At 38.0% G+C, this 15,678-nt stretch overlaps 2 protein-coding genes and 1 non-coding gene across 3 annotated transcripts; 1 reads left to right on the forward strand and 2 right to left on the reverse strand.

The window, feature by feature from the left end:
- Positions 1-23: 23 nt before the first annotated feature.
- On the reverse strand, positions 24-96 carry TRNAA-UGC. The gene has a single exon. It is a non-coding gene; the product is annotated as a tRNA-Ala (tRNA).
- Positions 97-968: 872 nt separating this feature from the next.
- LOC122014958 (heat stress transcription factor A-1-like) lies at positions 969-3,768 on the reverse strand. The gene is made up of 2 exons (XM_042571527.1): positions 3,328-3,768; positions 969-2,269 (listed from the first exon to the last, which is right to left on the reverse strand). Exons 1-2 carry the CDS (start codon positions 3,589-3,591, stop codon positions 1,118-1,120), a joined length of 1,416 nt encoding a protein of 471 aa, XP_042427461.1. The 5' UTR covers positions 3,592-3,768; the 3' UTR covers positions 969-1,117.
- Positions 3,769-4,182: 414 nt separating this feature from the next.
- Positions 4,183-6,511, forward strand: LOC122013428. Its single transcript, XM_042569706.1, has 6 exons — positions 4,183-4,426; positions 4,502-4,693; positions 5,365-5,531; positions 5,776-5,857; positions 5,976-6,044; positions 6,233-6,511. Exons 1-6 carry the CDS (start codon positions 4,319-4,321, stop codon positions 6,401-6,403), a joined length of 789 nt encoding a protein of 262 aa, XP_042425640.1. The 5' UTR covers positions 4,183-4,318; the 3' UTR covers positions 6,404-6,511.
- The last annotated feature ends 9,167 nt before the right edge of the window (positions 6,512-15,678 follow it).

Raw genomic sequence — 15,678 nt, forward strand, 5'->3', positions numbered from 1 at the left:
TAATTCTTCAATTGAATAAAAAGTGGAGATGCGGGGTATCGAACCCCGTACCTCTCGCATGCAAAGCGAGCGCTCTACCATGTGAGCTACATCCCCATCACATTTTGTTTTGGCATTTTTTTAAAATTAACAGTGTTTATTTAAGTACAATCTATTCTTTTTCTCTGTCTACCAGGTACCTTCAGTATTGTAAATAAATATTTCCAGGATCATTCATGAACACGATGAGGCCTTTATTACAACAACCAGAATTTTTTTTCTCCCCCAGTATGAATATGCCAAATGGTCCTTGTGAAGAGAATCAATCTTAACCTTGAGGGTTTTTTTACAACCAAAAAATAGCATATTCTTGATAATGTTAAAAGAAATATCAAGTTGTAATGAAAAGAATAACTAAGATGAAGAAACCAACTGAGATTTTGATAAAGTTTGATATAATTACGAACAAAACAAGACGCTTAAATATAAGAGTTTCAAAATCGCAAAGCCTAATAATAATAAAAATAATTGTTATATTAGGCCCGTGGAAAGACTGTTCCAATAAATTAACTATTAAAATAAGTGCTCACATTCGCTAATCTTTGAAAGCCATCTTGGATTAGCCAACCAAGCTGACAGTAAAACATTTTCTTCAAGTTTTCACGTCTCTAAGTCTAAAATATTCCTCAACTTTTCACCCCATACAATTTGTCTTCCTTAATCTAAGATAGTTGACCTCATAGATTTGACAATCAAGCACAAAGTTAAATGTGTTCTCAACTCTTAGTTATACTTCAAATACTCTGCAATTACTATGCTTGTATCAACACATTAGAAGTCCAACTGCGAAACACATTTTGGAAGCACAAACCATGACTGATAGACTAAATCAAACTCATGACTCTCGTAACGGGATCAAGTTAGATTATCGACTATTTAAGATAATCGCTTGGTCGTTCACCAAAACTATGTTAGTCACAGCACAAGCATAACGTGAGAAAAATGCCCTAACAAAGCAAATTGGCACATGTAATTATCATAAGTTTTTTTTTTTCCTTTTTTCCTCTGATGTGAATTGCTGAATATTTGATGCTAGATGATCTATCTCGAGGCTATCCAAAAGTTTCCAAAGTTGGCCTTACATCCCTTCATTTTTGCTAGAATTAACCAACTCTAGATCAACATAAAGTGGATTTGCTTCTAGGAATTGTTCCCAGAAAGGATCATTTATACTTGGAAGTTTGTCATCTTCATTCAAGGTATCCATACCAATATCAGAAGGGAACTTTCCAGCTTCAACAACAACCAGATCACATTCATGATTGATGTTTACGTAATTGCTCTTTGCCTGGGGTATTGAATAACTTAAATTTTGAGTAACATTAGCTTCCCCAATTGGTATCCTACCTTGCATTGCGGAAACTTGTGCGGCAAAAGGATCAGAATGGTAGAGAGCAATGGCCTCCGATATTCCAGGTTCCAGATTTGTTTTTGCCATCTCAGCTGGTGTAATCATGGCCTCAGAAGATTGAATCTCTGATGGAGCAGGTGATGAAAGAATCATTGAATGTTCTGTGGGAGCAGGAGAGCAAGAAACACTAGATGTTGAAGGGACCTCAGATAGAGTAACTCTGGAGTTCCTCAAAGTTTCACAATCTAAGGTTTCCACGGAGGAATGGATGTCATCGACCAAAGTGTTCCTAGATTCACTGACAGATTCCAGCCTGGGAGTTGTGCCATACTTTAGAATCTGCATCATCATTGCTTTAGCTGCTTTATTTATCAACAGCTTGTATTTGATAATCTGACCTTCATGCGATGAGTTTTCAACCTTAGTTCTATCCAGATTAGGATATCGACGTTTCTTATTAACCCCAGCTATCCGTTGACTGCTGTCATTTTGTTGCACGAACTGGGATAGGAAACCAGGATTCTGCATAGCTTTTGCCAAGAATGACATCATCTGCTGCTGGTGATGTTCCATGCCTTGAAGACGTTGCACTAAGGTCTTCAAATGATGATCAGTGGATTGCTGCTGCTGTCTAAGCCTATCCAGTTCTTGCATTAGGACATTTTTATCCCTCTTAAGCCTCTCAATCTCCTTCACCAATCCAAACTTACCTAACTCGACACATGCTGCCCCAGTAGCGTTTTGTGTTTGTAACTCCTGAGGTTGGTTCTGTGTATGTGTAGTTTTTCTCCTGTTGATGGTCTTCAACAGATGTTTCTGGCCTCTTAAGAACCCCTCATTTGCAAATTCCCATTGATCAGGATCAACCTTTCTAAAACCCTGTTTAACCAGTTAGAACATAAGCAGATTCAAGATTCCTCCCCACTCAAAAAGAATAACTGCATATCAAACACCACTGAAATTTTTAAAAAATTTAAAATATCTGCTAATTTGATAATAATGCATAATGGAGACAAGATTCTAGCATTTAACTGTCATTTAAACATTGCTAGAACCTTCAAGTTAAGTATTAAGATCATTTATGCACATCAATTAACATAACAGCAAGAAAGTTAATTGAAGTGCCTAAGGAGTATTCAAATGAAAAATCTTTTATGAACATCAAGTAAGTTTGTTATTTGTTGGAACCAAACTTGGAATTGTCCATACCTTGTAAGCAAATTCTTAGATATAGCTCTCATAGATAATCAGGACACAAGCTAACTTGAATAACTTGAAAACCTTCAAACAGCATGCAAAAAGATGTTGAGCAAGTGAAGCATAACAATGAAATAACCAAAAGCTCCAAGACGAAATGACAAAAGGTATTTGTTTGTTATCATTTCGAGCCTGAATTATTTTTTCTAATAACAAATACCACATGTCCATTTGATGTGAACATCAACAAGTCAAATATCTAGAGTAAAAGCTTCTTGATGTACCACAAAAGAGCAGCTAGGTTGATCTTAGAAATGCATATTAATTTGAAGAAATATATTCCATAAATTACACCTATGAAAGTGGCTGTTCTAAAACCCTAGATGACAGATTGTAGGACCAAGGAACCTACATCATGCTTGTGCAAACTAGGATTGTACCACTGGACAATTGTGTCTGTTGCTTACTCCGGCTGCAAATGGTCTTAAACCCTGGCTTACAGATAAAGGATGTCTCACCATCTAAGTTTCCATCCAAACATATTGATCGGACGGATTCCCATGCTCACCCGACCTACTAATCCCGACTTCCAACTTTGGAATTAATAGTATTTCTAAATCCAATTTGTTTGTGTCTATCTCTGTTAGATGACCAACCTCACTGCAAGTCTCTTCTGGCTAAAATTAACACTTCGATCAGACACTCCAGAAGCACGGAAGACAGAGCTTAAAGAAGCTTACATATGTATTGAGCTGCCTAACAAAGCTGGAGAAATTGTCGTGCTTGAAGTACTTGGGGAGGAGGTTCCTCGCGAACTCGGGCGGATTCCAAACGACGAAGTTGTTGTTCGCATCTCCCCACGAGACGATAGAGTTGGTAGAGAGGTCATCCACCATCTCATACGTCTTGCTGAGGAACGGCGGTGGCGCGCCGCTGACTAGGTTCGCATTAACGGTGGCTGCCGTCGGCGCAGCCTCTCCACCGGCGTTCTTCGCCGCAACCATTCTCTCCCGATATCGGAAGCAGACAAAGGCCGCGCGTTAGGGTTCGGGTAACCGTAATTCGATCAGGAGAAGAGTGAAGAAAGGATCCACAGAAAGAGAGAAAGAGAGAGATGGTGGCCGAAGTGGCAACTGGCAAAGGAGTTTTTCGTTCGGTGGGTTTTGGCTTCTTCTATTCTGTCGCATAAAATCGGAAAAAGTTTCGAATTAATTCGATTCGACTAAAGAATAATAATAAGGAAAATATTTGTCCGGTAACTGATACTGTTTATTTACAAAGGAAATTTGACCCGCTATGTTTACTTGGAAAGATAAAATATGACCCCGTGGGTCATCCGAGACTGTATGGGACGGGAGTTGCTGTAATGAGATCATCGGGTCGAAACTTAGTGGCAGTAGGGGAATAAATCTCCTATCCCTGTATCTCACCCGGTCCGTTCCGTTAGTTCGGGTGCTGTGATTTATCTCTTTCATGATGGCCGTGGGTCCGGTCGGTGGAGGCCCTGCTGTAATTGGAAAGATAAAATATAAAACAAGGTGATGTTTTTGTTTACTTGGAAATTTGACACCACGCTTGCCCTTCAACGAGACCAGTGGCCGAACTGCTTCCACAACACGAGGTTCCAGTCTATCCTCTCCGTGCGCGCTCCTCCATCCACAACCAGACCTCCCTTTTCTTGATCCTTTATCCCCATCTCCCACCCATGCGTCAACTCCAACCGTCGCCCAAATGGCAGCAGCAGCGGCAGCAGCTCCACCTTCCGCTTCCTCCGTCGCCGCCGCTTCCTCCATTTCCAAGCGCGCTCTACTTGCTCCCTCCTCGCGCGCTGCGGCACAGGTAAAGTGCTTCTCCTCCGACCCTTCAAACATGAGGCCGTGATCTTAATCGACCTCAAGTTTGTGCCTTGTGTAGAAGTCTTCTTTCCTTGGCTTGTCATTGGGGGTGAAGATCGAGGGTAGGAGGAGGAATGCTTCTCTCGAAGGAAGGCGAGGGCTCGAGGTCAACGCGAGGACGGCTGGGACGTCGAAGAACATAGAGGTTGAGGTCGACAAGCCCTTGGGCCTAACACTGGGGCAGAAGCCCGCCGGTGGAGTCGTTATCACTGTGAGATGATCTTTCTATGGTTGCTATTGCGCGCATTTCACTGTGATAAGTCAATCAGTTTTGATCTGTAGAAGTATAGTTTTTGCATAATCATATAAATTGGTCGTTTCCTAACAGCTTGTGGCACAATTGCATTCTTGACATTAATGATCAACAAGTTCAATGGAAAGTGAAAACTCTAAAGACACTTGTAGAGATTAGTACTATTTTAGCTCTTAGAAGTAAGTAATGAACAGGGATCTCTTTCTCTTTGTGCTCAATTGGGAAAAAAATTAAAAAAGAAGTTATCCAAAAATTACATGGCTTCATTGTATTCTCTTTCAAGTTTCAACCAAGTACATTCAATTTACATCTCCTTTGCTATTTTCCCAGTTACTTGCTCTTAATATTTCCTTATTTTGTCAGTTTAACAGTGTATTAAATTTTGTATCTGTTTCTCGCATAGATTTCATTTCTAGGTAAAGTTAGCCAGTAGCTTGACCTTACCATAATGCTCTCATTTTCATCATGATGATATGTTAATCTTATTTTTGCATTGAATTCTATTCAAGACTATTGTCACTTCTAATGCTACATAATAAAACAGAACGCCAATCAAGTGATATAATATCGATAGGCATTTGGTTAATCTTTTTTGGTTGACTAATGTACCGTGATTGATTATTTTCTAGGCAGTAGATTCTGGTGGAAATGCAGCAAAGGCAGGGCTTAGGGCTGGAGACCAAGTATTGTACACAAGCAGCTTCTTTGGGGATGAGCTGTGGCCTGCTGATAAGCTGGGTTTTACCAAAACAGCTATCCAAGCAAAGCCAGACTCTGTTTATTTTGTAGTAAACAGGTATGATCTACTGGGGTCTGTTGTTATGTCTGGCAGAAATACCTAAATATGAAATGGTGAAAATATTTGTTAGGGCTTTCCATCCAGTAATATATCTATGTACTTTTCTTCTTGAAGAGAGGAACATTTAAATGTTCAGAATATTAGGGAGTTTATAGACACAATGTTTGCACTTTTCCTAATACGTTCTTTATCTTTTATCTGATTCTTATTCTCCCTGTTGCATTTCTTTACACTCCAACAGGGGAGCAGAGGTAGATGTAAAAAGACTAACTAAGAGGCCTGCTCCTCCTCGATTTGGTCGCACCTTGACTGAAGCACAAAAGGCAAGCTAATCGTTATGCCTCAGTCTTGACGTTGTCCTGTGACTGATGCTATCATTAGTATAAACTCCATACTTCCACTCATAGTTGTTCAAATGGTTCCTACATGCATCTTTTGCAGGAAAGAGCAACTCACATATGCCTCGACTGTGGCTTTATTTACTTTCTGTCAAAGCCTTTTGAAGAGCAGGCAAGCGCAATTTTGCAAATCTTCCATTGCTTTGCATTCTGCAAAACTCTTTCTGCTACTACTCAACATATATCATGAGTTTCAACTTATTAGAATAGGAGGAACACAAGCTTTGCTTATAGATGAGCATTTCCTTTCTTCTTCTGAAAACACATTAACATAGCAAGCTTGTGGTTTTACATTTGCAGCCTGATGGATACATTTGCCCGCAATGCAATGCACCAAAGAAGCGGTTTGCTCGCTACAATGCTGTTACCGGAAAAACAATCGGCAGTGGGTTGCCACCCATTGGGGTGCTAATTGGCCTAGTGGTCGGGATCGCTGCGGTTGGTGGGCTTGTTGTCTATGGTCTCCAGTAAATGTTGATATGAATTTTGATTCTTGAATGTAAGAAAGTTTCATGTCACTTCATGTTCTGTATGAATTCCTCCTGGCAAATGTTTTAGTATGGAAATCTTATTTTATCAGAATGTTTTACGCTACTACCATGTTTTTCGTGGAGTGACGGTAGCCCTTCTGCTGGGGTATACATTCCTTGTAATTTCAATAATATTAGTTGTTAGTTGAAACGTCAACTGCATACCAATAATTCATCTTTTTTCTTTCACAAAAGTTTTTTTATTCTAACAAAAAAATCTTTTTGTTAAATATCTTTGAAAAGGATATCGATTCGAACAAGATTTTTATTAAATTTTGGCTCACGGGAAATTCACACTCAAACAAGAGATTCATCAAACTTCTCTGGAATGTTAAAAGGTCCCTTGGTTTGCCGTGTGCCAATGGCCATCACTTTCATTACCACACACTCAAGACGCATAGATAATTCCCTGCCCGAGAATTGTTTCAGCTTTGATCAACAAAAAGTTGATACGCTCGTCTCTCAGAGAGTTCGTTTTCAGATTATATGAATAGAGGTAAATTGGCTAGGCAATGGGAGGGTTTTTTTTTCCGCTTTGATCAAAATAATATAAATAATCTACCATTGTGCTAATTGATCGAAGAGATGAAGTGGTGGCTCTCATGAGTAGTCTTCTTGTCACCTGCTTTCTTTCCCCGTGTAAAAGCAACCATGCTAATGCCAGCTTGTGTTCCATGAGTGGAATTCCTGCTAAGTCTACGGAGGAATATAAAAGTAATGGTTTGGTAAAAAGGCCTTCTTTGCCTACCTGTTTCATATCTTGCTTTCGTGATTGAAGTCATGCAGATAACCTGTTTGTTGTTAGTCCCTGTATATAATAATAAATGCTATCATTTTCATACTTGTCTCCCTTTCGATGATGATAGAACTATAAGAAAATGAAAAAGTTTACTAGTTTATTATTTGCTGTACGTTTGCAAACCAAACCAGCCGGTAATCGTAGCTGATGAAATTTCATTCTTTTGAGGTTTTTCAGCAGGAGGAATATTGTGAATAACGTTAATTTTGGAGATTTAGATGCTATGGTGGTCTTTATGAGGAAAACTGAATCAAGTTTTTAGAATGGTCTCAATAAGTAGCTTGTTAGTTTACAAAATATTTCTTTTTTTTTTATCTACTAGAGTTTTTTATGCACTAACAACTATTGCCTGACATTTTAGTGGCAGACACTTTGGAGGAAGGAAAAAACAAGTAAAACACTTGAAAATCTAGCTACAAGTCCATTGTTATCTGCCATTGAATTTAATCATTTTTTTGTAGAAAAAAAATATGCTTCATGTTTACAGTTTACATAACCTTCAACCAGTTAAAATTTCACAAGTGCACGATTTATTGTCAAGTAATAAAAATATTGATCTATAACGAATGTTGATTAAACACTAAGTGAGATTACAATGCTAGTTATCTAGACAATAGAGGTTGTGTGCATTCAAGAGAGAGAGAGATATCGATGGCAAATATTATGACACTCTCAATTGCTAAGATTATGGAAGAAATTATGACTGAGATTTCACTATCAATTGCTAAGATATGGCAGAAATTATGGCTGAGATTTCAAAATCTAATTTACTATAATTTGTGCATTAGCAGTATATTTTTTTACCTAAAATAGATTAGCGGTAATGAATGTAATTGCTATAAATATTTTCTTGTCTATAATAGGTTGTACAGTAATTCTTATCTAAAGAAAAGATCATTAAATAAAGAGGCATTTAGCCATTTTATCAAATATTGTCATGGTATCAAAACAAATTCATAACTGAATCTTCGAATCTTTGTCAGTTTCTTTTAGCTTATGTCTTACAAAGTTTTCTGGTTTACTATCATTTTTTTTGGGTTGATTAATTTTTGATCAACAACTTTGGCTTTGAGATTTTATTTGTTTGGAAGAATGTTTGAGAATTTTTTTGGAAGAATGTCTACAGAGACTTTGGCTATCAAATTCACAGGAAAGAATTATGTAGCATGGGAATTTCAGTTCAGAATATTTCTGAAAGGGAAGGAGCTTTGGAATCACATTGACGGATCTACTCTTGTTCCTAAAGAAGGTATAGAACTTAGTCAATGGGAAGCAAAGGATGCTCATCTCTTGGATTTTAGGTTCTATTGAACCTCATATGGTGAACAATTTGCGTTCCTTTAGCATGGCTAAGGAGATGTGGGATTATTTGCAACGCATATAACATCAAGATAACATTGCAAGATGATTTCAACTAGAACTTTAGATTGGTAACTTTAGTCAAGGTAATCTCCCTATTGAGCAATATTATTCTGGATTTATTATTCTATGGAGCGAATATTCTCGTCTTATCTATTCAAAGGTACCTAAAGAGGCCTTAGTCAGCCTTCAACCAATTCATGAAGATAGTAGACATGATCAGTTTTTGATGAAACTGAGGCTAGAATTTGAAGTTGTACGGGCTGGATTACTGAATAGAAATCCTGTCTCTTCCTTGGATATATGTCTTAGAGAATTATTGTGTGAAGAACAAAGAATGACTACACAAGTTGTTCTAGGTTCGACTAAGGAGATATCTGAGGTTGTTAATGTTGCTTATGCGGCTCAAGGGAAGAACCGAGGAAAGGGACAAATGCAATGCTATAGTTGCAAAGAGTTCGGGTATATTGCCCGCAATTGTGGTAAGAAATTTTGCAATTATTGTAAACAAAATGGACACATTATCAAGCAATGTCCTACACGCCCAGAAAATTGATGAGGCGAAGCTTTTCAGGCTGCTATCTCAAACCCTTCCACTATCAGCTCTACAACCACAATTGATGGCACAAATCAATCTTTTGCTACTCTAGAAATGGTCCAACAAATGATCATCACAGCATTTTCTACTCTTGGACTTCATGGTCAGGGTAAGATTGTTTCTTCTCCTTGGTTTGTTGATTTTGGGGCATCAAATTATATGACTAGATCACCTAATTGGTTGTATAATCTTTAGAAGTATACTGGTAAATAAAATATTCAAATTTCTAATGGTAGTAATCTTCCAACCATTGGTGATATTGGACCTTCCTTTCGTCATGTATTTGTCTCTCGTGGATTGTCTACTAGTTTAATTTCTGTTGGGCAGTTGGTATATAATAACTGTGATGTAAATTTCTCTCACTGTGATTGTCTTGTGCAGGATCAGAGGTCAGGGAAGGTGATCGCGAGGGGGCCTAAAGTGGGTAGATTATTTCCATTGCAATTTACTATTCCTAGAACTTTATTTTTGGCTTCTATTATTATTGAAAATAAGGCTGACGTTTGGTATAAACGATTGGGCCATCCAAATAATGTGATATTGTCTCATTTGATGAAGCATGATTTTCTTGGCAACAAAAATCAGTGTTCTTCTAATAGTTTCTCTCTTGATTGCTCTGTTTGTAAACTAGGAAAGAGTAAAATATTACTTTTTCCTACTTATGGTACTCGTGCTAATATATGTTTTAAGAGTATGCATAGTGATGTTTGGGGTGTTACTCCTATCATTTCACATATGCAATATAAATATTTCATGGACATTTATTGATGACTATAGTTGTTTCACATGGATATATTTTCTGCGTATCAAAGCTGAAGTGTTAACTGTTTTCAGAATTTTTGTGGCTTATATTGAGACTCAATTTTCACCTTCGTTAAAGTTTTACGGTCTGATAATGGTGGTGAGTATATGTCAGATGATTTCCAAGATTTCCTACAACAGAAAGGTATTATATCTCAACGATCATGCCTTTATACCCCTCAACAGAATGAGGTGGCTGAATGGAAGAACCATCACTTGCTAGATATGGTTCACACTTTACTCTTAGAGATATCAATTCCGCCTAGATTTTTGGTGGAAGCTCTGCCGACTGCAGTTTATCTGATTAATCGGTTACCTTCTCAACAATTGAATTTTAATTCTCCTTACTTTTGCCTTTTTGGTATACAGCCTGATTATCATATGCTTCACACTTTTGGATGTATTTGCTTTGTTCACTTACCTCCACATGAACGCCACAAGCTTACAACTCATTCAGTAAGGTGTGAATTTATGGGATATAGCACTACTCACAAAGAATTTCTGTGTTATGATGCTGCCACTAATCGACTGCGTGTTTCTAGAAATGTGATTTTCTTTGAACATGAGTACTATTTTCAGCAGCAATATCTCCCTTCAAATTGTGTTCTTCTTCCTATCTTTGATGATATATCTCCCTCCATTGAGCGTTTTAAACTTGATTTTGTCAATCAACGACGACAATCCCCGTCATCGCAAATCCTTCCCGACCCTGATCGAGTGCCCACTTCAGTGGCTCCTCGAAGATCTAATCATATCAGTCGTCCTCCTTATTGGTATGATTTTTCTACTATTTTAGCTGATATTACAATTCCTACCTCTTAATCTCAGGCTACTAAATATGTATGTTGGGAGAAATCTATGCAAGAGGAACTTCAAGCTTTTCAATAGAACCATACTTAGGATATTGTCCCTTGTCCTACTGGTATCAAACCTATTGGTTATAAATGGGTATATTCTATTAAGATGAGATATAATGGCTCACGTGATCGATACAAAGCAAGGTTGGTGGCACTCGAAAATCGACAAGAGTACGAAGTTGATTATGATGAGACATTTGCACCATTAGCAAAAATGACAACAATGTGCTTGTTCTAGCTATTATTGCTTCTAAGGGCTGGTCATTAGACAGATAAATGTGTTAGTGCGGTTAGCACTAACAGTCTAACTCGGGTTTTGATGAATGACAAATTAGGTTAAGTTAGTTTTGTTGTTGATCTAACACTTTGACCGAGTGTGCAGGCGAAGCCCAGACAGGTCGACGGGCTGACCGGATGTCTGGCACGAATCCTAGTTAGGTCGACGGGCCGACCGGATAGCTGGCACGAAGTTCAAATGGGTTGAAGCGTTGATCGAACATTTGCCACGAAGTCCAGCTAGGTTGACGGGCTGACCAGATAGCTGCCACGAAGTCCAGACGGGTTGAAGGGCTGACTGGACGTCTGGCAGGTAAGTAAAGGTAATGCACTGGAGGGGAGTGACTGTGAGGACGCGTTCCCGGGAAGGGAACTTAGGTGTCGATCCAACTTAGATCCATTTCAGAAATCTAAGTTGAGATCGTGACTAGATTCCGATCTTCGAAAGACGGAATCTAAGTCATACTCTTTATGTTAAAATTATAAACTGTGCTAATACTTTGTTTTGCAGGATATACATTGCCTCAGACTAACCTTGTCTTGCAGGAGAAGGAGTCTCTGGAGAAAGGTGGTCCGGGCGCCCGGAGGGGATCCGAGCGCCCGGAGGCAAGTTTTATCCCTTGACGCGACATCGACACGTGAAGCTCGTTGGTTGGGCTTGCTACGTCATGGTTGAGGTGCCCTGAAGGTTCCAGGCGCCCCGAGCATCATATAAAAGAAGGGTCAGGGGTGGAGCTTCAGAGACAACTCAGAATTGGCAATCTGCTTCCTCGTGCTGCTGCGACGCTATGATCTCCGACAAGCTTTCCTTTTATGTTCTAATTCTTTTTATTGTCGGTAATTTTTTTTATTGACAATTTTGTACTTAATTTGTAATCTATATTCGAATTGCTAGTGAATTGCCCAACGAAAGCACTCGACGAGTGCGGGCCTTAGAGTAGGAGTCGACACATGCTTCGAACCAAGTAAAAAGAACCTATGTTAGCCTTGTTTCCTTTTGCTTATATTTTCCGCTGCGCTAAACTCTTTTCGACGTTTTTTTTGTTATCGAATATTCACCCCCCCTCTATCGATTCTTCACGGTCCAACAAGTGGTATCAGAGTAGGTACCGCTCTGATTTGGTGCAACCACCAATCAGACAAGGGGGTTTTCTGTTTTAAAATTCTATTTGCTACTCATGTCAAGTCATATTCTGTTGACTTCATAAAATTCTTGAAACTCCATTGAGGTAAATTCTCCTCCTCGATCAGAACACATAACTTTGATCTCAAGACCGCTCTCCTTTTCTATAGTAACTTAAAATTTCTTGAATATGCCGAAGACCTCCGATTTTTTGCTTTAAGAAGTATACCCAAGTTTTTCTAGAAAAGTCATCTATGAAAAGAATGAAATAATTACTCTTACCAAGTGAACTTGGCTTTATCGAATCGTAAACATCTGTGTGTATAAGTTCAAGCGGCTTTTGAGCTCTTGAACTTGACTCTTTTGGAAAACTTTTTCTAAATTGCTTCCCATGTAGACATGCTTCATATAATTGATTAGGATGTTTGATGCAAGGTAGTCCTCTCACTATCTCCTTCTTTGAAAGCAATTCTAGTCCTCCAAAATTGAGATGCCTAAATCCAAGATGTCATAGCCAAGTGATGTCTTTATAACAAGCTTTGAGACAATTAACAACATCATTTTGAATATTAAGCAAGAACATTCTATTTCTTGACATAAGCACCTTAGTAATTAATCAACCAATATCATCTTTCAAGATAAACATATTATCTTTTAGATGAATATCATATCTTTTTTCTAAGAGTTGTCCTAAGCTCAAAATGTTACTCTTCATATTTGGCACAAAGAATACATTTGAGATAAATTCATGTTTTCCATTCTTCAAACGAATAAGAATGTTATCTTTGCCTTTCACCTCGATCTTTGATTCATCCCCGAAGGATACATTACCACCAACTGATTCATCAAGCTCTACGAACATGTTTATTTTTCCACACATATGATTGCTTGCACCAGTGTCGAGATACCAGATTGTATCTTCACCTTTTTCATTATCTTTATATGCTAGCAGTAGGGTGTTATCTTCTTCGTTCTTTTCTTTCATATAGTTTGCTCTTTCATATACTTTATTCTTGGGTGATCTACATTCTTTAGCATAATGCCCAAATTGTCACAATTGTAGCACTTAACTTGAGATTTATCGTACCTCGAATTTGTGTACCCTCTTTCACATCCTCTTGTTGAACGTTCTCCTCTTTCATTGTTGTTGTTGGAAACTCATCCTTGCTCATTAGGACAGCCTCGTCCATATCCACGACCTCTTCCACGTTGACTTCTATTGTTACTGAAGCTTTCATCTTTCTTTGTTGGTTGAAGAGTCATCTTTAAGAGTTATTGAGTAATTTCTTCATTTATCTTCTTCTTTTCTTCATGGGCTTGTAATAAATCCAAGAGTTGCTCTATCATTATGGCTTGTAGATCCTTGGTCTCTTCGATGATGGTTGTAATGCTATCGAATTTTGAATCCAATGATCGAAGAATTTTCTCAATGATAATTACTTCTTCTAGTTTCTCACCATTTCTCTTTAGTTGATTAGAAATGGTAGAGACTCTAGAAAAATAATCAGATACCAACTCACCTTCTTTCATATGAAGAGCATCAAATTGACTTCTTAATGTCTGAAGTCATACTTTTTTACCTTTTCTTCTCCTTGATATGAGACTTGGAGATTTTCCCATGCTTTTTTTTTCTCAAAACCATCCTCATCTAAAGCTTGATAAATGAGGAAGAGAGCCTTCTTGTCTCTCTTTCTTAAATCTCTCAGACTGTCTTTTTCAGTCTGAGATAGCGCCAAGTCATCATGCGGCTCAATGTACTTTTTTCTATAACCTTCCAAACATCATGAGCTCCAAGAAGTGTCTTTATCTTGATACTCCAATTATCATAATTGCTCGCCTTGAGTACTGGAACTTGGAAGGGAGTCATACCTCCATTAGCCATGACTCTGATACAACTTTGTTGGAAAAAAGAATTATAAGAGAAAAATGCACTCTACGTGAAAGAGGAGGAGAATAAAACAAAGAACTCAACTTGCTTCATTCATTGGAAAAAGTATATATTTATAGGCTTATTGGATAAACACTAATCTCAAATACATTGAATCTAGACCTTTTTTATTTTTCTTTATTCTATCTCCACGAAACTCTTATTCTTATCAAGATTGTCACCTCATCAAATTCTATCTCTATCCTATCATGAACTCTCAACAAGAATTGTCACCTCATCATTCTATCTATATCCATAATATTTTATCTCTATCAAAATCATGTTTAATTTCCAATAGAAATTAGTTAGTTGATCTAGTGTTGAGAATGATAATGAAATAGAGGTCTGCAATGCCAAAATAGATTTGGTTAGTGACTGACCAAGTGGGACTAGAAGACTACAAAATTAATGGAATCTTCGGATAAAGATATTGCAAATATTGTCTTTTTCTTTATATAAAGAAAGTCAATTGCTTCTGTGAAATTTTAATCTGATTAAAAGCTATGTAAACATGAAACAAATATTTTTTTCAAAAAGAAAATTGATCAAATTCAATGCCAGATAACAATAGACTTGTAGTGATGTGTAAATTATGCATGTTTTAAAGCATTATTTAGCATACATTTTGTTGCATTTCATGAGCATATTTTGCATTAGCACACCCTCGTTCTATGTGTTTTTATTACTTTTACTCTTTTGCTTTGGAGAGCTGCTCTTTTCTTATTTTTATTGATAGGATGCATTCTTGGAGCTAAATTGGAACATAAAACCCTTGTAACATGGAGTTTAAGCAAGGAGAATGCTCTAGCCGTGCCCATGACATGGGCATGCTCCTACGACTAAAAAAAGAATAATGGAGCGAAAAAAGGCTCAACCTAGGCATGACCGTGCCTCATCATCGAGCCGAACATGGATTATATGGGAAGAAAATGACGTTCACAATATCATCAAATTGAAGCTTAAATTAAGGAATATGCTATGGTCGTGTTTCATGACATGTGTGTATTCCTACAGATGAATTTTGGTGCAAAATAGAGCAAAAATGGAGTCTACAGCCTTTCACACGACTTCCCTATGCCTCAAGCAAGGTCGTGTCTAATTTCCCATTTTTCTCAAGCCAAACACGACCTAGCCATGCCTCCCAGGCATGGCTGTGTTAGCCTCCGGCTCAAACTGTAGACTAAACTTCTAACGACCATAATTTTGAGCTCGGTTTGAGCCATAAGGCATCCGACCTATCAAAATGTAGATAATTTCAAGATTTGGTTTAGAGTGCAACTGAGAAAATCGAGTGTAAGGGGTAAAAAAACCTATTTTGGTAGAGCCCAACAAATCTGGCAGATCTGGAAAGCTTGGAGATGATATAAAAGGATCAAGAAAATCCTTGTTTGAGCCATCTTCGACCTAGCGGCTCCTCCCCTTCCTTGGGAGGAGGGTTCTCCCCTTTCCAGGGAACCCTAGAGTATTCATCTTCTC

The sequence above is a fragment of the Zingiber officinale genome, chromosome 8B, assembly GCF_018446385.1.
Source record: "Zingiber officinale cultivar Zhangliang chromosome 8B, Zo_v1.1, whole genome shotgun sequence".
NCBI classification, from domain to species: domain Eukaryota; kingdom Viridiplantae; phylum Streptophyta; class Magnoliopsida; order Zingiberales; family Zingiberaceae; genus Zingiber; species Zingiber officinale.

Excerpts from the sequence above, each read along its gene's own strand:
- LOC122014958 (XM_042571527.1), bottom strand. The coding sequence starts at position 3,591 with ATGGTTGCGGCGAAGAACGCCGGTGGAGAGGCTGCGCCGACGGCAGCC. Across the intron at positions 2,270-3,327 it reads TTAGGCAGCTCAATACATAT|GGTTTTAGAAAGGTTGATCC; the intron begins GTAAGCTTCTTT and ends CTGGTTAAACAG.
- LOC122013428 (XM_042569706.1), top strand. The coding sequence starts at position 4,319 with ATGGCAGCAGCAGCGGCAGCAGCTCCACCTTCCGCTTCCTCCGTCGCC. Across the intron at positions 4,694-5,364 it reads CCGGTGGAGTCGTTATCACT|GCAGTAGATTCTGGTGGAAA; the intron begins GTGAGATGATCT and ends ATTATTTTCTAG. Across the intron at positions 6,045-6,232 it reads CAAAGCCTTTTGAAGAGCAG|CCTGATGGATACATTTGCCC; the intron begins GCAAGCGCAATT and ends TTACATTTGCAG.